Raw genomic sequence first — 22,166 nt, forward strand, 5'->3', positions numbered from 1 at the left:
ACATGATCTAACTTTGCTAACCAATCTACCATGTAAAACCTTGTCAAGAACCAAGTCCATATAGACGATGTCCACTGCTCTGCCTTCATCAACTTTCATCACTTCTTCAAAAAAAAACTCAATCAGTTAGTCAGCCCTGGATGGTGACAAGTTTCTTGAGTGTTGTTGGAACTGCACCCATTGACTCAAGTGGGTAGTATTCAATTATGTTCCTGACTTTTAGATGGTGGACATGCTTTGGAGAGTTAGGAAAACGTGAGGACTGCAAATGCTGGAGATTAGAGTCAAGATTAGAGTGGTGCTGGAAATGCACAGCAGATCAGGCAGCATCCAAGCAGGAGGAAAATAGATGTTTCAGGCAGGAGTCCTTCATCAAGAATGAGAATCAGGAATTTTCCTGCTCCTCAGATGCTGCCTGACCTGCTGTGCATTCCCAGCACCACTCTAATCTTGACTCTAATCTTCGAGGAGTTAGGAGGTGAGTGCCTCACTGCAGTATTACTAGCCCCTGACTTGCTCTTGTGGCTACTGTGTTTACGTAGTGCGTCTAGTTGGGTTTCTGATCAATGGTAACACCAAGAATGTTGATAGTGGGAATTCAGTGATGGTAAGTGCCATTGAATGTCATGGGGTAGTATTACATTGTCTCTTACTGAAGATGGTCATAGCCTGGCATTTATGATGTTTGCCACTTGTCAGCCCAAGCCTGGATATTTTCTACATCTTATTGCATTTGAACATGAAATACTTCAGTATCTGAGGAGTCATAAGTGGTGCTGAACATTGTTTGCCATTGATTGCACATCACTACTTTTTGATAGTGGAAAGGTTATTGGTGAAGCAGAAGACGGTTGAGCCTAAGACACGACTTGAAGAATTCCAACAGAAATTTCCTGGAGCTGAGATGACTGACCTCCAACTACAACTGTCTTCCTATATGGCAGATATGACTCCAACCAGCTTGCCCCCATTACTATTGATTCCAGTTTTGCTCGTGCTCTTAGTGGCACACTTGGTCGAATGCAGCTGGGACGTCAAAGGCATATTACTCTCACCCCACCTCTGGAATTCAGCTGTTTTGTCCATGTTTGAATTAAGGCTATAATGAGGTCAGGAGCTGAGTGACCCTGACAGAACCCAAACCAGGCATCATTGAGCAGGTCATTGCTAAGCAGGTGTTGCTTGATAGCACTATTGATAACACCTTCCACCACTTTACTAATGCTTGAGAATAGACTGATGGTGCGGTAATTTGCCAGGTTGGATTTGTCCTGCATTTTGTATGATGGATACACCTGGACAATTTTCCACGTTGTTTGGTAGATGCTAGTGCTCTAGCTGTACTGGAATAGCTTAGTTAGGAGAACGCAAGTTGCTGGAATGTTGTTAATGCCGATGGCCTTTGCAGTATCCAATGCCTCTGACTTTTTAAAAAAAGTATGATGCAGAATTAATAGAGTTGGCTGAAGATTGGTATCTGTAATGCTAGCAACCATTCGAGGAGGCAAGACAGATCATCCACTCAAATTGTCCAACTGAAAATTGCTGGGAATGCTTCAGCTTCATCTTTTGCACTGATTTGTTGGGTTCTTCCATCATTAGGCACAGGGATATTTGTGTAGCCTCCTCTAGTGACTTGTTTAATAGTTCACAAATGTTCATGACTGGATGTGGCAGGACTGCAGAGTTCAGATTTGGAAATTATTCAACAACAAAAAAATGCCCCTTGCAGCATTCCAAATATAATATAGTTTACTTACAATCTGTCTTCTCATTGCATATGCACTGCTCCCTTGATGCTCTGCACTTTGTCCCCACCAAAATCCTCTCCCCAATCCCCACACACTCATCAGCTTCTCACCCTCTTCCCCCACATTCATTCACATTTTCTTCTGTCACTTTGTCATCCCTACTAACTAACTGAGCAGCCCCTCTTCGTGAATCACTCCTCCATCACTGTTGGGTCTGCCCAACTCCTCTCCTGCTCCACTCCAGTCACTGACACACCAATAAGCCCCCCTCACTGACTCACATCTTAGTAATGTTGGACCCAACTGGGGGCTCAGGCTTCTCCCCATCCAAGGCTTGCCAGACCCCTACTGCCATCCTAATACTTGAGGTACTCCTTCCAGTACCAGGTTCAAATTCCAAAAATACAAGGGCAGCAACAAGAAGAAACTAGCCAGGAATGTCCCAGTCACTGTCCTGAGAAGCAGTGTTCTGGAGAACTAACCAACAAGACACAGGACAAAATATAAAGTTACAAGAGAAGCCTATAATGGACAAAGTGGTTAGTGACCCTTATTCTAACTCCAACATCGTACAAACATTGCCAAGTCAATAATGTGTGTTCTGGTTTAATCACGATGACTGGATGGATGAAAGCCATATACACAAAGATATTCTGCATGGTGAACTGGCTACTGGATCATGGCTTCTTGGGTATCCATTCCTCCATTACAAGTTCACCTGCAAGCAAGACATGAAGATGGCTGACATAATTGTCATTAACTTTCAGTTATCAGTCGCTGATGGCTGTGATCTGGAGGCTGACTGTTTGGTCTGGCGTTGGAAGAGAGGGCACATAGGAGAAGTTCAGAAATAAAAACCAGAAGCCATCCACTTTCTGAACTCAATATTTCCCTGCAGCAAGTGCAGATTGCCATGCTGAAGGTGCTGAGCTACATCAGGCACTGGTTCACACAGTGCAGATCCTGAGAACCTACAATTAAAGATCATTGTCACAGAGTCACGCAGCCCAGAAACAGACACTTCGGTCCAACCAGTCCATGCCAAATATACAGATAGTTCTCCTATAATGTAATAGTTGCGTTACCATACAAAGCCATGTAACAGAATATAAATAATGGGGCCTATGGGAAAAACAAGGTTGGGGCAGGCCACCAAAAAAATTAGTAAATATTGAAACAAAATAAGTAATTTAATGCAAATGATAGCACAGTCTAAGTAAATCTTTAAATCATATATTTTAATGAAATAATACAGTAGATTTAACACTAAAATCACTGACTACAGCACTGTACCTTTCACAAAGCTCTTCACCAGAAAGCATGCAAGCTGACTGACCACATCAGATGCTTATCTGGAAGTCCAGTCCTCAAGATTCGCCCCCCAGATTGAAGTAAAGTTTCTTCTAAACGTAGACTACAATTCCCAGTTTCACGCTAAGTTTCAAGGCTTGCAACACCGATTGCATTCCTGTTTTAGCTGATCACACTGAATTTGTATTTCACAAACAAAGGATCCTTAGGTTGGGTTTCGCTGTTCAGCTAGTGTCGGGGGTAGAATTGTATAACAGCGAACAGGAACTTGCTTTATAAATGGAAGTCCACAAATCACAAATTAGGAGAACTCCCTATAATCCCAAACTAAACTAGTCCCATTCGCCTGCTCCTGGCTCATATCCTTCAAAACCTTTCCTATTCATGTACTTATCCAAAAATCTTTTAAACGTTATAACTGTACCCACATCCACCACTTCCCTGGGAAGTTCATTGCACACGCAAACCACCCTCTGTGTAAAAAAAAATTGTCCCCATGTCATTTTTAAATCTTTCACCTCACCTTAAAAATGTACCCCCTTGTTTTGGCATCCCGCATCCAAGGAAAAAGACAACTGTCATTGACCCTAACTATACCCCTCATTATTTCATAAACTTCTATAAGTGATGAACAGTAAAGCCTCACAGAAATCCTTCCAACAACTGACCATCCCACGATAATGAAACCAAATAGCATTTCTCCATTACCAAGATGGCCGCCACCCACGGTCGGGCGAATACCACGTGATCCCAATAACACCGTAGCTGATTGGTGGGTACAGGAGGGGGGCGGGGAGTAACTCTGACATTGCACGGTGGTGTGCGCGACGAGACGTGTGGGCATGCGCAGTAATGTGCAGAGGCTGGGCCTCCGTGGGGGTTGTTTACAGTCGGAGGTCGCGGCGTGTGATTCGGGATGAGTGAGGGGCAAAGCGAGCGCGATCGGAGCAGCCAGGGTGCTGTTGCCACCAGCACCACCACGCCGACGACGGGCGTGTCCCCTCACAGCGCCTGCCCCCAGGAGGTGACCACGGTGGTTATCGCCGCGGCTCTCTTCGAAAGTAGTCAGGCAAGAGGAGCAGAGGAAGCCGTGCGGGCTCCTGATACTACAGAGAACTCCAGGCAGGCTAACGGGGAGGAGGAGGAGGAGGAGGATGAGGAAGAAGGAGAAGAAGAGGACGATGATGATGATGAGGAGGAGGAGGAGGAGGAGGAAGAAGAAGAGGAATTGGAGGAGTTAGAAGATGAAGAGGAAGATGAGGAAGATGATGATGAGGAGGAGGATGAAGAGGAGGAAGAAAGCGGCCACAGCGAGACGGTGATCAGGAAATGTGTGTACCAGGATTGTACTGAAACCACCAACCTGGTGGCTAAACCTAGGAAGCCTTGGATGTGCAAAAAGCACCGCAACAAAACTTACAAGGACAAATACAAGAAGAAGAAGAGCGTTCAGGCTATGGTCAGCAGGAACAAAACTTATATGAGCATAAACTACATATGCTGTGCAAACAGTTATTTTTGGGTTTTATTTCCACTCTGATTCTTTCTTGAAAGGTTACTGGGTTTCTTGCTGAAGTGCAGACCTTTGACCATTAGTAGAGGCAGAAGTGGACTAGTGGAGTTCCACAGGGGTCAGTGGTGAGGCCACAACTATTCATGCTATTCATTAATGATTTGGATGAAAGATCTCTGGGCATTGTTGCTAAATTTGCAAATGAACACCAAGATAGGTGGAGGCACAAGTAGCATGAGGAAGGTGGGAATCTGCAGATGGACTTGGACAAGCTAAGAGAATGGGCAAAGAAGTGGCAAATGGAATACCGTGTGGGAAAGTATGAGGTTATGAATTTTGGTAGGAAGAACAGAGGCATAGACGGTTTTCTAAACGGCAAAAGGCTTTGGAAATCTGAGGACAAAGGGGCTTAAGGTTACTGTGCAGGTTCAGTTGGCAGTTCAGAAGGCAAAGGTAGTTGTAGCATTCATTTCAAGAGGTTTAAAGTACAAGAGCAGAGATATACTGTCTCTGGTCAGACTGCATTTGGACTATTGTGAGCAGTTTCTGAATACTACTTGTCCCTCCAATCATCTGCAAACTTAGCAACAATCCCCTTAGTTCCTTAGCCCAGATTATTAATGTGTAACATGAATAGTTGTGGTCCGTACATGGACCCCTGTGGAACTCCACAAGTCAGCAGTTGCCATCCTGAAACAAACTCCCTTATCTTGACTCTTTGCCTTCTACCAGTTACCTGGTCCTCTGTCAATGCCATTACAGTGCCCCAACACCATGGGCCCTGAACTTATTTAGCAGCCTTCTGTGTGACACCTTGTCAAAAGTCTTCTGGAAACCCATACAGATCATGAAATGTGAGGTGCCGTGTTTAGGTAAGGCAAATCAGGGCATCACTCATATACATAACGGAACAAAGATACCTTGGGGAGCAGGTTCATAGTTCTTTGAAAGTGGAGTCACAGGTAGACAGAGTGGTGAAGAAGGCATTTGGTATGCTTGTCTTTATTGGTCAGTGCATTGAGGAGAGGAGATAGGAAGTCATGTTGCGGCTGTACAGGAGCAACCTTTGGATTACTGCATTCAATTCTGGTCTCTCTGCTATAGGAAAGATATTGTAAAACCTGAATGAGTTCAGAAAAGATTTATAAGAATGTTGCCACGATTGGAGGGATTGAGCTATACAGAAAGGCTGAATAGTCTTGGGCTACTTTCCGAGAGCATTGGAGGCTGAATGGTGACCTCCGAGAAGTTTATAAGACCATAGATAGGATGAATAGCCACGGTCTTTTCCCCAGGATAGGGGAGTCTAAAACTAGAGGGCATAGTTCAAGGTTAAAGATTTAAAAGGGACCTAAGGGGCAACTTTTTCATGCAGAGGATGATGCATGTATGGACTGAGCTGCCAAAGAAAGTTGTGAAGCTGGTACAATTACAACAGTTAAAAGGCATCTGGATGGGTATGCGAATAGGAAGGGTTTAGAGGGATATACGCCAAATGCTGGTAAATTGGACTAGATTAATTTAGGATATCTGGCTGGCATGGACAAGTTGGACTGGAGGGTCTGTTTCTGTGCTGTACATCTCTATGGCTCTATAACTCGACTAAATAATATTTCCATTTCTTTCATCTTCCCGCAACTTTGTTTCTATCTTTCCTACTATTTGGCCATTAGAATACACTCAGTAATATATAGTACCTCTATTGTTTCTTCTAATTATGATAACAGAAACTTTAGTGGCTCCTGCCCTAAAATTAGCAAATTTGTTGAATTCATGTTCTTGCGATAGTGAGAGTTGAACTTGTGATCACTAAACTGTGGTACATTTAAAGTAATTTATTGGCTGGGCTGTAAAGTGCCTTCAGACTGCTAATGAAATGTAATATATATGAAACTGTATAAATGTACATGTTTTTCTTTATACTCTTTGCTTGTTATCTGCATGTACTGGAGTAAGAAATTAAGTTAAATATCCCCATCCTTTACCCCTTCCAGCTCAGGGTTGTTGAGTCAGCTGTTGTGTATTGCCCAATATTCCAGACAGACCAGGAGTTACACTTGGCCAGTGGTTTTGTTAATTGTGATGAGTTCTCAATCTCAATAACTTTGAAACAAAAATGCATAAGCATGCTGTAACTTCAAATAGTCTTGAATAATAAGCTTTAATTTCTTTATTTCCTGTCTTAATTTATAGTTTATAATTTTTATTTGAAAGATTTTTTTTATTCATTGATGGAATGTGAGCATCACTGGCTGACCAGTATTTATTGCCCATTCCTGCTTCCCCTTGAGAAGGTGGTGGTGGTGATCTGCCTTCTTGAACTGCTGCAGTCCACCTGTCTAGTCCACCAAAAAGGTCCACTTTGCCTTTTACTGTACAAAAAAAGGTGTTTGCTGCTTTTCTGAATGCTGTATTCTAATCCAACAACTTTCACAATCATCACATCTTGTACCAGCCCACAAATAACTAGATTTATTGAATTTCCAGCTCTTCATGCCATTAATAACTGTGAAATAAACATTGAACAGTTTTTCTTTTAAGTCAGTTCTGCACCAGATTCAGTAGTCAAAATGAGGCCACAGATGTTTGTTGTTATTTATGTTGAAATAATATACACCTTCAGATAAGGAAAAAGGGCATTGTTAAATACAAATAGCTAAATGTTATTGTTTGAGGTGCATCACTCAGCTGTTTGCTTTGTTTAAATGTTTTTTGTGGTTTTCCATACTACTAGTATACATTGAACATCATGCATTTGCCTTTTTAGCTGAGACAATAAACCAAGGTATTGTCTGCCATCTGAGGTAAATGTTAAAAAAAAAGGCCATGCACCCATTTCAGATAAGAGCCAAAGCATTTCCCTGTGTCCTGACCCTCACCAACATCATTTTAAAGAAGAATCTGGTCATTATTATAATGCTGTTTGAGGCTTTTATGGAAACTAGATGTCCATATACTACATAATTATCTGTAAAGTATTTTGGGATATGCCGAAAAGGTGAAAGGTTCTACATAAATCCACATTTGTACATTATTTATATGTCAGATATTCACCACAGATACCTCAGTCCAGTGATTATTAGTGTAAGCAAACCTTTAAAAGCATTAGGTGTTATTAATTGCCATTTCATTGTCTCTGGCACTAAAAATTCAAACGTGGAGCCTCATTCCTTCAAGTTTAATTGTTGATGTTTTAAACATCCTTCCTCTCTTTATTTTTCTTTCTGCACCAGATTTGACATTGATTTCACTGATTCTAACTTACAGTACCTTCTTGGTCTTTATGCTGTTAATTTCATAATTCTTCAAATTGATTAAAGGGGTTTACAGTGCTTGTTTTATTCATTCACATCCCACATGCCCTCTCCTGGACAGTGTCACATTATTGAAATCCTGCACTTCCAGCAACTTGTAGTGCAAAATATCACTGCTTTGAAGCCAATTCATTTTTGATATGTTGAAGACTTGCGTTTTTAAGGATTGTGGAAAAAGAGGTCATGTCGGGTTTTGAAGAGATAAACAGATTGATTCCCTTGAAAGAGATCAGTGAAAGGTCATTATGACCTGGAACAATGACTAAATGGGATGTTTAATGGCAGGTGATATTTTTTAATGTGTAAAGCACTTACGTATTCTCGTTTCTGAACAGGATGATACAGATGAAAGACCTACATCTGCCACCAAACAACGTTTGAGATGTATGATAGTGCATCAAACGAGTCGTAAAGCAAGCCTCCTTGAGCAAGTTTTAAGTCAAAAGAGATTGGTGAGACAGGAATTATTTGATTCTTTTATTTTGAGGAAAATATATGTTGTATTTTTTAAGTGATAAATCCTTGTCATACCACTCTGTTCAAATATGATTCAGTTTTTTTTCCATTTATGGAAGATACTGTTCAGTACATTCTGTATATGCCACAGTTGCTGATCTATTGCAGTTGGGTGAACCCAGTCTGTAAAGTCCAATCAGTAATAAATGCTTGAAATTGTGAGTTTTACCACCACAAATTTAAAGACGAACTGATGTGAACTCCGTGGAAAATTGAATATGCTCCCGTTGAGCAGGATAGTTGAATTTTTACAAGGACTCTCCTATTTGTCTGCTGAAACTTTAGCAGTACAGCCTCAGAACCAGAATCACATACCACACCCTCCGGCAAAAGACAAAGCTGGAACATTTGTATCTAATTTCAGCCAGAAATGCTGAGTCAGTGATCAGTCTCAGCCTCCTTCTGAAGTCCCAGCTATGTTCTTCAGCTATGTTTCAATCATGTGATTTGAAGACTTGGGTCTAGGCAATGTATTCTGTAAAAGTTATGGGCCCTGGCAAAAGTGCTTGAAGTTCTGTGGTCCAGAACTTCCTGTGCCTCAAGCTAATCTGTTTCAGTACAGCAACAACACTAGCGTCTATCTGGCAATGTGGAAAATTGCTCAGGAAAGTCTTGTACTCAAAAAAAAGGACAAATCATCCAATTACCTAACATTAGTCTGTTCTCACTTATCAGCAACATTGTGCAAAGTGCCATTGACAATGCAATCAAGCTGCACTTGTAAAGAAATAATCTGGTTTTTGATGCTCAGTTTAGTTTCTACTAAAGCTACATAGCTCCTGAAACACTGAAGGTGAGGTGAGAGTGACTGCTTAACATCAAGTCAGCATTTGACTGGGCATGGCATTAAGGAGCCCTACCAAGATTGAACTCAATGGAAATCAGAGGGCAAGCTTTTCACTGGTTGGAGTTGTACCCAGTTTATATGCTTAATAAGCATAGCAAATACAGACAGACCGTTTTACCTTGGTAATGCAAATGCTTTCAGAAACTATCATCTGGAACAAAATCATCACTTAACTAACAGGCAGGTCTATATTTATAAATGTACGGACATCTTCTAGAGCTGATAATTGGCAAGTAACATTCGCACAAGGAGAAAGTGAGGTCTGCAGATGCTGGAGATCAGAGCTGGAAATGTGTTGCTGGAAAAGCGCAGCAGGTCAGGCAGCATCCAGGGAACAGGAGAATCGACGTTTCGGGCATAAGCCCTTCTTCAGGAATGATTCCTGAAGAAGGGCTTATGCCCGAAACGTTGATTCTCCTGTTCCCTGGATGCTGCCTGACCTGCTGCGCTTTTCCAGCAACACATTTCCAACATTCGCACAACACAAGTACAAGGCAATAACCATCTCCAATGAGAAATGTTGCAGCAGTGTGTCTTATTTACGTACTGCTCTGCAACAACTTACCAAGGCTGTTTTGATAGCATCATCCAATCCTGTGATCTCTACCAGTTGGAAGGATAAGGACAGCAGATATATGGGAACACCACCAGCATCTGCAAATTCCCTCCAAGCATCCTGACTTGAAACTGTTTCAATATTCTTTAATTAGGAATGAGTGAAAATCTTGGCACTCCTTAACAGCACTGCCAATGTATCTTCACCATATTGATTGCAATGATTCAAGAGTGCAGTTCATCAGCCTCTCCAGGGAATGACAATAAATGTTGGCCTAGTCAGCAGTGCCCACATAACAAGAATGAATAAAATTTAAAAATAACTATTTATTTCTGATGTGGAAGTCTAACTGCGAACAAAAGACTGTCCATTCTAATGCACACGTTCTAATGGGATGGTTATTGTATCAAATCAGGCTGCTCTGTTCTCAAGCTCACCTTGAAAGGAGTTGGACACCTCGTTTTTTTATGCTTGCCTTTTGTTGATGCAATGTAAGGCTAAACTGGCTAAGTACATAAGAGAGAAAGAAATAGAAAGAAATGTTACAGTGCAATGAAATAATGTGGCAGGTTTGTATAATGTATGGAAAGCTACACTGTTCCATTGAATGGCCTGTGCTGCTAATTCTTTAAATATATTGTGCACATTACTGGATCAAAAATACTGTTCTAGATGTTTTGGATAGTTTATCCATGAAACTTGTTTTAAGAGTCCATTTGCCATGATAATCAGTCAGTTAGTAAAGAAACAGATATGTCACAATGTATGTATGTTTGTAGGCTGTGTCCCAGCACTGCTTTGATTTGTTTCTTTTAAACAAAAATAATTTTGCTTTCAGAAATGCTACGGAGTACCCAGTTTGAAGAGTTCAATCAGAAATGTGGCTGAAACACTAACATTTAGTTTCTATTTGTGGTCTTCAAGCTTAGCTTTCTGTTGTGAGCATGGGAGGAGAATTTGTTTTTTGCTGTGAAATATAGAATGGGAAGTTTGCAGAACAAAAATTTTAGTTGAATTTAAAAATTTGTAATAGAGTACAAAAAAAACTTCTATTGCAATAGTATTTGATAATATTTGATGAGTAATGCAATTATATTTATTTTTAGTCATTATTGAGAAGTCCAGAAGTTGTCCAGTTTCTACAACAGCAGCAACGATTGCTGAGCAACCAGGCCCTTGCTCAAAGGCAGCAGTTTCCAGAATCACCAATGTGATGCTTTCTTTGCAAATAGGATGGTAATGTACAGGAGGATGATGCTAATGAAACCTCTGTAAGTCACTGAAGGTTTTCAGCTGCTTTACTTCATTACTGTGAGAACAGAGTTTTCTAACACCATTTTGAAAAAAAAATTAAGTGTGATGATTGTGATATTACCATATGAAAGACTTTTTCTGTATTAAAGGTATACTTGGATATTTTGAATATTCCTGATTGGTAATTTGACCCTCGATGATGATTGTGCAAATGAGGTTGAGGGAATGATGGTATAAAATGGAGCAGTTTACTATTACAGGACCTAGTCTTGTCACTGAACATTTTCAAATTAGATACAGCAGCTGAGTGCAAAATAAAGCGCTGTTGCCCCTGCGCCATCAATGTACATCAGCCTAAACAAAAACTATCATTTACGTAATGTTGTATGTGAAGTCATCTGAGGAAGTATTGTGGTGGAGGTAGAAAATGTAGTGAATCCTGACTAAGCAAAAATGAGAAAAGTTGGAATAGCAAGTAGATTTTAAAAGAAGAGTCTATATGGCTTCTGAAAGCAGAAGGGTGTGGAAGGATTTCAAGAGTACCTTTATTGTTTGATACTGTATAATGGAAAGTCTGTGGAGTTTGTAAGGATATGTAAAGGTTGTAATGTTACAGAAAAGCACTGCTATAGTTTGTGTCTTAAAGCAAATTGCAATCTGAGCTCATTTCTGCTGTTCAGAATTTAAGGTTTGAACTATTCATTTTTTTTCTATGTGTTCAAGGGAACGTGGGCATTGCTGGCTAGACCAGGTTTTTGTACAAATTGTAGGGAGGAGGGACTTGGGGGAGGGGTGTCTTCTGTGCAGAGGAGATGACCTGGGGGGTGCAGTGAGAGAGGGACTCACTGAAATCTTTGTAGAGGGAGGAAGAGAGCTTCTTCAAGGAAGGCATCCTTGTAAGAGGATTCGCAGTAGGTTGAAATCTTTGAGGAGAAAGTGAGGACTGCAGATGCTGGAGATCAGAGCTGAAAATGTGTTGCTGGAAAAGCGCAGCAGGTCAGACAGCATCCAGGGAACAGGAGAATCGACGTTTCGGGCATAAGCCCTTCTTCAGGAATGAGGAAAGTTTGTCCAGCAGGCTAAGATAAAAGGTAGGGAGGAGGGACTTGGGAGAGGGGGGGGCGTAATGTTGATCGATTCTCCTGTTCCCTGGATGCTGCCTGACCTGCTGTGCCTTTCCAGCAACACATTTTCAGCTCTGATCTCCAGCATCTGCAGTCCTCACTTTCTCCTCAAAGATTTCAACCTACTGCGAATCCTCTTACAAGGATACCTTCCTTGAAGAAGCTCTCTTCCTCCCTCTACAAAGATTTCAGTGAGTCCCTCTCTCACTGCACCCCCCAGGTCATCTCCTCTGCACAGAAGACGCCCCTCCCCCAAGTCCCTCCTCCCTACCTTTTATCTTAGCCTGCTGGACAAACTTTCCTCATTCCTGAAGAAGGGCTTATGCCCGAAACGTCGATTCTCCTGTTCCCTGGATGCTGCCTGACCTGCTGTGCTTTTCCAGCAACACATTTTCAGTTTTGTACAAATTGCCCTGAAGATAGTGATGAATTGTCATTTTGAACTACTTAGTCCTTGATGTGTAGGAAGTACTGTTAGGTAGGGAGTTCCAAAATTTTGACCCAGTGAAGGAATAACAATATAGTTCCAAATCAAGGTGGTGAGTGGCTAAGAGGGGAATGACCATGTGGTGGTGTTCCTCAATATTTGTTCTTCTCCTTCTAAGTGATGGAGGTTGTGCTGTCATCTTACAAATCCTACGCATGTACATTCCCTCCACACTCTTATTTTCAATTAACAAAGGTAAAGTTGGCTGCAGGCACTACATGTATAATCACAATGCAGACATTGTAGGAACAATGCTCTGCAGGATTAAAATTTTTCTTCATCATCCTCTCAATTTTTCAGCAGGTTCTTCCTCTTTTGCCTTCACATAGCCAGCCTTCCATTGTTATAAATAAATAATTATGGCATCCAAATAGAATACAAATGCTGTTTTACAGATGCAAGCATGATTTTTAATTCCCAGACGCCTTGCAGATATTAAACACTGCAGTCAACTGTTACATTCATTCAGTTTGAAATTGGAAATGATTAGGTTAGAGGACATTTGAATTTCTAGAAATGTATGTTTACTAGATTATTAAATGTGTTAAATATCTTCAAAAGTGATTTTGTTTGAAGATCTAAAAGGTGAATTTTAATTACAATGTATTAAGCCTGGTCTTTAACAAATTTTGGAATATTGATTTTCAAATAAAGTATGGATATGTAGCTTTTCATTTCTAGTTTCTTTGTTAACTTCAAAGAAATAGGTTCTGACATTTTAATACTACCCTCTGGTTGTGTTGATGAGAAACTCCACTGTTAATCTGTGATTCTTAAATTGTACTCCAGCCAGGGAAGCCTGGGAAGAATCATTATTCTGCAGACCTTAAGGCAGTCTATGTGATTAGCATAAAAATTTAGACATCATTGTGCCGTTTGTTCACAGTAAGACATAAGCCACAATGTTTCTTCGCTGGAGTCTAATTATCTGCCCAGCCCCAATACAAACACACCCACATCTTGTACAACAGTATATCACTACTGATTAATAAGATATTACTTAAGACGGTATATGAATGCAATCACCAAGCTCAATACTGTCTTATGGATTCTGGAGAGGATTCAGTAGTGGAGAGTTGTGATATTATTTTATTCCCTCTCTCATTACTATCATTTGTAGAGTCCTGGTATCTGAATGTGATGAATTAGTTTGCCAAATCTAGGAATTTTCAGGTCTGCACAAATTGGTAACATAACCTAACTGCCTAACAATGGGATCAATTTTTCAGAGAGTATTGGAAACAATTGTTTTTAATAACTAAAATAAAATAAAGAAATGCAGATGCTGGAGATCTGAAACAAAAACAGAAATTGCTGCATAAACTCAGCAGGTCTGGCAGCATCTCTGGAGCAGAAAAAAAGCAGAGCCAACATTTTGAGTCTGGTGACTTTTCATCAGAACTTCTGATATATACATATTCTCATCCAAACATCGGCTCCTATTAAACATTCTTCAAGAAAAGGGCATGAAAGAATTCAGGAGCAGACTTGGTCTATATCTGAGGGACTGTAGCCATTTGCGGATTGCATCCAACAGTAATACTGACACAAGGTGATCCTCATTGTTCATGAGTCAAAACGTGTGGTGCTGGAAAAGCACAGCCGGTCAGGCAGTATCCGAGGAGCAGGAGAGTTGAAGTTTCGAACATAAGCTCTTCATCAGGAATGGGGAGTGGGAAGGGGTCTGAGAGATAAATGGAAGTGGGGTGGGGCTGGGGGGAAGGTAACTAGGAATGCGATACGTGGATGACGATGGGGGGTGATGGTGATAGGTTGGAGTGGACGGTAGAGCGAATAGGTGGGAAATAAGATGGACAGGTAGGACAGTTCAAGAGGGCGGTGTGCTGGGGTGGAGTGTTAGGTCCCGGATAAGGTGGGTGGAGGGGAAATCAGGAAACTGGTAAAATCAACATTGATCCCATGTGGTTGGAGGGTCCCAATGCAGAAGATGAGGTGTTCTTTCTCCAGGCATTGGGTGGCTAGAATTTGACAGTGGACGAGGCCCAGGGCTTGCATGGCCTTGGAGTGGGAGGGGAAGTTGAAGTGTTCGGCCTGAGGGTAGTGGGGTTGATTGGTGCCTGTGTCCTGGAGATGTTCTAGGAGCGAGGCTCTAAAATCTTGTGTTTTCAAATAAACCTATTGGTCTATAACCCAGTATTGTGTGATTTCTTTTTACATTATGAAGAAGCCAGAGGACCACCTTGGTTCAATGATGAGTGTCAGGAAGCAAGGTAGGGGTAGCACTATGCATACCTAAATGAAAGCTGCTAACCTGGTGAAGTAATGATACAGGATCACATGCATGCAAAAGAGCAGAAGCACTAAGCTTTGGACAGAGCTATGAATCTCGCAAGTAATAGATCATATCAAAGCTTCACATTCCTACCGTAATCAGTTGTGAATAATATGAATGCAAACAATTAATGGAAGGAGATGGAGCCTGAGGACTGTCTCCATCCCCATTGGGGATGCCCAGCTCATCAGTGCAAAAGATTGTGTCTTGGGCAAACAAGCTGCAAAAGCATACATGGAACAAGGACCAAGAGTAGGTCACTTGGCTCCTCAAGTCTGCTCTGCCATTCAATAAGAACTTAGCTGATCTGACCTTAACTTCAACTCTTAAGTTTCTGCATATCCCTGATAATCTTTTATTCTCTTGGTAATCACAAATCTATACTTCTGCCTTCAAAATATTTAAAACTTTTGCATTCACTGCCTTTTCAGAAAGGAAATTCCAAAGATTCTCAACCCTCAGAGAAAAACATTTCCTCATCTCTGTCTTAAATGGGCTATTCCTTTTTTAAATGGTGACCCCTAGTTCTAGATTCTCTCACAAGTGGAAAAAACATCCTTTCAACATTCACTTAGTCAGGTCCTCTCAGGATCTTGCATATAGTCACCTCTGACTCTTCCAGAGTTCCAGAAGATGCAAGCCTAGCCTGTATCGCCTTTTCACATAAGGCACTCCACTCATTCCAGGTATTAAATTGTCTCTGTACGGCTTACAACATATTAATATCCTTCCATAAGTACAGTGAACAGTACTGTTTACAATATTCCAGATGCGGTTTCATGAGCTGTTAGATTGAGTTGCTGTAATGTACAGGATTATATTTTAAAAACATCAAATTGGTATTTCAAGTTGTTACATAATTTAATACTTAAATCTAATTCATTCAGAATTCTCTTTTTTTAAATTGCAACTTGTAATAAATATATGAACAGGTGAGTACCTATCATCTGTATTTTTTTTCTTTCTCAGCTGTTTCTAACAAGGTTAAGATATGTGCATTTAAATGTACCCTGAGGAATAATTGTAATCACCAACAATAAGACAAAACATCTCTCGATTTTCCATGGTCAACTAATTTAACAAAAGTTGCTTGTATTTCATATGGAAAATTGCTAGACCATAATTGACAGAACACCATATTAGATATGAAGGTTAACAAGCCAAATGTAACCATGCAATAATTTAAAAGAAATGGCCCATATAAAACTAGGAAAAACCCATATGCATCTTACGCATTAGTTTTAACTTGCCAGTTTTATATTTTACGATCAAGAGAGTTAATAAAGAGCCATACTAAGAGACTGAAGATATGGGATTGTGAGGTGAACCCATCTGTGTTAAAACTTTATCCAGCCATTGTAAGGGTCCATGCAGATGAATCTCTATCCAGCAGGGAGTGCTTGTAACGTCTTGACGATGGTACTCTGCTCCCCATCCCTGAAATGATTAAAAAGAAGTCAGTTTTATATGAGTAGATTTCCTTTTGTGTTTTATCTATTTAAATTTCATTTTTATAATGTTTAGTTATTTTGATACTTTTTAGGTTTTCAAAGCCATGCAACATTTCTTCATAATGACGACAGGCAGGCAGGCTTTTATGAGGTTCCTGAAAATGGTTCTCCAAAAGCAATCAAATGGAAGCATGAAAATTATTTACATGGGGAATCACTGGGAAATTATTGATCTTCAATTCCACAAGACTGACCACATGTGGAACTTAAGTACTAGCTTATGCCAAATGCTCTATTCAGAGTTCACAAATAAATTGCATGACAGTCAAATTGCATGAAAACAGACCCTTTGATCCAACTCGTCTACTCCAACCAGTTCCTAAACTAAATCAGTCCCATTTGCCAGTCTTTGGCCCATATCCCTCTAAAACTTTCCTTTTCATGTATCCATCCAGATGCCTTTAAATGTTATAATTGTGCCAGCCTCCAACATCACCTCTGGCAGCTCATTCCATACATACACCACCCTCTATATGAAAAAGTTGTCACTCGGGTCCCTTTTAAATCTTTCTGCTTCACCTTAAATCTAAGTCGTCTAGTTTTGTAAATCCCTACCCTGGGTAAAAGACCTTGGCTATTCACCCTATCCATGCCCATTACAATTTTATATACCCCTATAAGGTCACCCCTGAACCTCCGATGCTCCAGGGAAAAAGTCCCAGTTTATTCAGCCTATCCCTTTAGCTCAAACCCTACAATCCTGGCAACATCCTTATAAATCTTTTCTGAACCCTTTCAAGCTTAACAACTTATTTCCGATAGTAGGGAGACCAGAATTAAACACAATATTCTAAAAGTGGTCTCACCATTGTCCTGTACAGCCGCAACATGACATGCGATCTCTTGTACTCAATGCACTGACCACCAAAGGTAAGCATACCAAATGCCTTCTTCACCACCTTGCCTACATATGCCTCCACTTTTAAGGAACAGTGTACTTAGGTGTCTTTGTTCTGCAACACTCCTCAGGCCCCACCATTAAGTGTACAAGTGCTACCCTGCTTTGCCTTAGCAAAATGCGACACCTCAGATTTATCTAACACCTTGACTATTGGTTTTGCTTTATGCTGTTATGGTCAATTGTGATCTGCATTTTCTTATCTTTGCTGCTGCTTTTGGTAGTATAGCCATCTGCTTATAACATTAGAAGCCATACTACTCATTGACCACTTTCTTTGCAGCTTGTCTTGGCATAATCACTTAGTTCTGTTCTACTTACTCATGTCAATTTACTTTCAGAGATAAGCTCTGATGTTTTTCCTTGGTCTCTGCATTGAATGGCATAGCCCTTAATGATTTCAGCCTCCATCTCAACTCAACTCACCCTAATCTGTGTTCACTGCTCTCCATTTACCTCCAACTCTACAAACTTGCCAATCCACATTCAGGGCCACTCCTTCAATCTTGCAATTTCATGTTTATTCCGTTCATACAAAACAACAACATCAAAAAGTCTGATCCCTTCCTTGTAATCCACAAACTCCCTTTGGATGGTAGGATCCCATTCCATCCCTCTTTTAAATGCATTTCTTTCTGTATTCAACCTACCTCACTCACTTACAATGAGACTTTCAAACTTCTAGCTGTCTAGCCTTTCTCCTCTATTTCTCACGGCTGCAGCTACCTATCTGCTCCATTACATTCTTCTCTTTACTGTTGATGCCTCACTCCTAGTAAAACCATTATATTCTCCAATTCTACTTGTCCCTGACAAAATACCTATCTACATTCTCTTAACCAAGCAATGCAGGTAAGAATTTCTACAGCATACAGTTTGTTACACTCATTATTTCCAGGTCTGGCTTGATCACATTAAGCAGCATTAAGACCAGCTCATCTTGAATGCAACTGCTTAATACTTCTGGAATCATAGAATTCCTAAAGTGCTGATAGAGGCCATATGGCCCATTCTGCACAGACTATCCAAAGAACATCCCACCCTATCCCCATAACTCCACATTTACCATCGTTACCCTACCTGGATGAATATGCTTGAATTCTGGATCAGTGGTGCTGGAAGAGCACAGCAGTTCAGGCAGCATCCGACGAGCAGCAAAATCCAATATGCCTGAACACTATGGGGTAATTTAACATGATCAATCCACCTAGCCTGCACATCTTTGGACTGTGGGAGGAATCCAGAGCACATGACTGAAACCCATACAGACACGGGGAGAACATGTAAACTCCACACAGTTTTCCAAGGCTGGAATCAAACTTAGTCCTTGGCACTGTGAGGCAGCAGTGTCACCAGGCCACCCATGAAAAAGCAAGTCTTGCCTCTTCCTTACCTTTCGAGCCTCACCTCCATTAAATGAAACAAATTGTAAGCTGCCTTCATCTCGATCTTACTCACAATTTGTTCAACTGTCAGTACCAGAAAGCTGAGGTTCCTCTTCTACCCCATCCTCAATCTTTCTGTAGTTTGTCTTCTGTCTTGCCTCAAGCTCATTTTCTCCATGAGATCCATCTCCTTTTTCATCTTATTGATCTTCCTAAGCCTAAAGTGCTGAATAAAAACTTTGCTACCTGGATCCCTATTTAAAGGATTCAGCACCTTCCACAAATGTACTCCACTCTGCTGCTGGCTCGATATGTTCAAATTCAGAATGAAGTGTGACTGCTTGCCAATTTACTCCTCTCCTACCACTGCAGCAGCCTCAAAATGATGGACTGAAAATGGACATTGCTTCAGGCAGTCATCCATTACTTTGTTTGGGATGGGGGTGAATGGGAGTTGCATATGAGTGAAATCCAAAAATCTACTCTTCTGTTAGTTTGGTTTATTAAAATAAGCTACTGTTAAGTCTAGAAGATCTAATGTCCTAAGATACATAGCAACCTCTGAATGAGGATTAACAAGTTATATACAAATTCCCATTTTATATAATTAATAGTTGCAATCCACCATTCAGCTTCTATTCCCCAAGCATGTTGTGGTTCTGTTCGCCGAGCTGGGAATTTGTGTTGCAGATGTTTCGTCCCCTGTCGAGGTGACATCCTCAGTGCTTGGGAGCCTCCTGAGAAGCGCTCCTGAGAAGGCATTTATAGTGGTTTGTCTAATGCCGGAGGAAATATCACGGAAGTGCTTCACAGGAGGCTCCCAAGCACTGAGGATGTCACCTAGACAGGGGACAAAACGTCTGCAACACAAATTCCCAGCTCGGCAAACAGAACCACAACAATGAGCACCCGAGCTACAGATCTTCTCACAAACTTTGAATTTCCCAAGCATGTTAAACAATGACTATATACTTATCTTTTCTTAAATAATAGAGCTGCTAGTGAGCAAAAATTAAAATCCACAAAACAGATTAAAAACCACTAATTGTTACTTACAGCTATTCTTTCTGAAAACCAAGCTAAATGGCATCAATGGAAAAATTTTTTTAATGGCATGAATTTCATAGTGTATTAACAGCAGTTAACAACGCAACCAACATTTTGGATATCATCAACCATGCATAATTTTTAAAAACCATCGCTCTATAATAACGATTAGGTACTTACTTTCACAAAGCTCATGCGGATTGTACACATTTTTGTCAATTCATAGACCACCTCAAATCCATGATTTACAGATTGCGCTAGAAGCTGGGCAAAGAGCTGATTATTGAATATCTTGAGGCTACAACCACTAGGAATCTTGCAAACAGTAGTTGGATGAAAGCCATGTTGATAGTTGCAGTTGCGACTCTGGACAAAGATACTGCTTTCACTCAAGCATTCGGCGTAAACCTCACCACCAACATAATACAGGTGAACACCTGGAAGATTATTTTCATAAATTGTTTATTACATCTGTTTGCATAAGAATCTTTCTTTCAAAAATGAATTCTAAGAGAACTCCAAAAACATGGTTTTTACTACGTGATTTGTTTTAAGAGTATAGAGCTACAGTTTATCTAACTCTCTGAACTTTCAGACAATCAGGATAATAGATCAAAAACCATAATAATAAGCCTATTGATAACTTTTCCCTAATACCATCTGCTCTTATATACACACTGTTTAGAAAGCAGTGGTAACAATTTCCACTCTATTCTAGAGGCTGAATTACATATGGTAGAGTATTGTCACAACAAAGCATGCAATAATTCAGGAACACCTAACACTATCTTTTCAGGACATCTAGGAATTTTCATTGAATGCACACCGATCAGCTGTGTCTGCATTCTGGTTAAAGGATGAGTAACAATTTGCAATTTATAATGCAAACAAGAATTGAAAATGGAAAAATGTACCCTTAATTTTAAAGGCTGAATAAAGCAGCCCTGCTTTCTAACTATCTATGATATCCACCAGTTGCCAACATATGAACGCACTATACCACGAAGCTGTCCCACTGTATTTGCAATTCTACAGCTAACCCTTAGAGCAATATATACTTGAGAATCAAATCCCTTAATTAAAAGTTTATTTTTCCAGTGAATTTATGTGGTTCTATTTTATGTGTTATATTCTGCTTATATTTCTAGTCAAGTTATATGGTGGAATTTATAGTTTAAACTGAACTACCTGGTGGACATTAGGAATCCAATAGATTTATTTGAGGAGGAACAATGAATTCTCCCAGTATGTTCCTCAATCACCATTACCAAGTACATTCATGTCATTATTGTTTGTGAGGAGTACCTTTTTGTATAATGGAAGCTACATCCACTTCCATAGTAACAGTCATTACAGTTGAAAGCAATTCATTTTATGTGATGTGCACTGGTACAGCTTGAAACACTGCTTCTAACTGCATAGTTAAGTGTGCTGCATTCTTGTGTGTCATCCAAGGCACACATTGTCAGACCAAGTTGTTATGAAGTTAGGATGAGAATTCGTTAGCACTATTTTTCATAACTTGCCCATATTTCTCAATCCTTTTTTACACTCTCCCTGACGAATGCCTGCTGTGATCAAGTTGGTTTTGGAAAGAGTAAGTACATTTCTCAGGAGATTTGAAGAGAAAAATCCAAAAAGACTAAGAAAATTCTAGTGTTTAACAACAAATAGCCTTTTAAAGACAAAAAGCATTTATTTATGGACCTGACCTTTTCCAATGTGCCGCCTGGTGTTTTCAATTGTAGAATTTCGATTTACATTTGACAGAAGCCCAAGGCAGAACCTGTTCTTATTATTGGAGGGGTCTGTGAATCCATCAACCAGTAAACTTGTTGCTGATGCATGGAAAGCCTCTCCAACTCTATTGTTTAGTTCATAATAGACGATGGAGCACCAGTGATCTGGCTCTTCATAGCAGACAGGTTGCAAATCTGAAAGGAAATCAATTGACAGGGTTTGACGTATCTCCAGGATCGTCTCATCTGTACTTATCAACATTACAGTAATACAAAATTGTAGTAAAAATAAACATTCTTTGTGAGTGTAAATTAGTATTGTAGCTAGAGACATTTGTGATTGCAATTTTCATTGTCGGATTTATATTTTATTCAAATAGTTTAACAGGATTTTGCCATTGTTTCTAACCCTAGAAGCTGTTGTCCCCAACAGAAATCCAATAGAGGTCTGGAAGAAGTTATCAGGCAAAAGGGAACAGCAGAACAACAGGGCAACATATTTGTATGAATATAATATTAGCAGAGAATAGGCATAAACAGATCATTCTTGGGTCAACAGGGTGTAAATGGGTGGTGTGCCACAAGAATCAGTATACTGGCCTCAACCTGTTATTGTTTAC

The 22,166-nt window shown here is 40.3% G+C and overlaps 2 protein-coding genes across 5 annotated transcripts in view; one reads left to right on the forward strand and one right to left on the reverse strand.

Moving 5' to 3' along the window:
* Positions 1 to 2,351: 2,351 nt before the first annotated feature.
* LOC148149822 (SMAD family member 5-like) overlaps positions 2,352 to 22,166 on the reverse strand; it is a 42,542-nt gene continuing 22,727 nt past the window's right edge. For 3 of the 4 annotated variants that reach the window (XM_087988271.1, XM_087988268.1, XM_087988270.1), the window contains 3 exons: positions 21,520 to 21,741; positions 19,988 to 20,244; positions 15,400 to 16,403 (listed from right to left, as the gene is read on the reverse strand). In XM_087988271.1, coding sequence (XP_087844397.1) covers positions 16,260 to 16,403; positions 19,988 to 20,244; positions 21,520 to 21,741 — 623 coding nt within the window. In that variant the 3' untranslated portion in view covers positions 15,400 to 16,259. Of the gene's footprint in view, positions 2,470 to 15,399; positions 16,404 to 19,987; positions 20,245 to 21,519; positions 21,742 to 22,166 lie in introns of those variants that run through there. The other variant, XM_087988269.1, reaches the window with a different exon arrangement.
* LOC148149823 (uncharacterized) lies at positions 3,941 to 11,222 on the forward strand. Its single transcript, XM_087988266.1, has 3 exons — positions 3,941 to 4,521; positions 8,225 to 8,341; positions 10,915 to 11,222. Exons 1-3 carry the CDS (start codon positions 3,979 to 3,981, stop codon positions 11,020 to 11,022), a joined length of 768 nt encoding a protein of 255 aa, XP_087844392.1. The 5' UTR covers positions 3,941 to 3,978; the 3' UTR covers positions 11,023 to 11,222.

Source organism: Chiloscyllium plagiosum, unplaced genomic scaffold (genome assembly GCF_037043375.1).
Source record: "Chiloscyllium plagiosum isolate Xiang-an unplaced genomic scaffold, Cpla_swu_hap1 HiC_scaffold_6, whole genome shotgun sequence".
In the NCBI taxonomy this organism is placed as follows: domain Eukaryota; kingdom Metazoa; phylum Chordata; class Chondrichthyes; order Orectolobiformes; family Hemiscylliidae; genus Chiloscyllium; species Chiloscyllium plagiosum.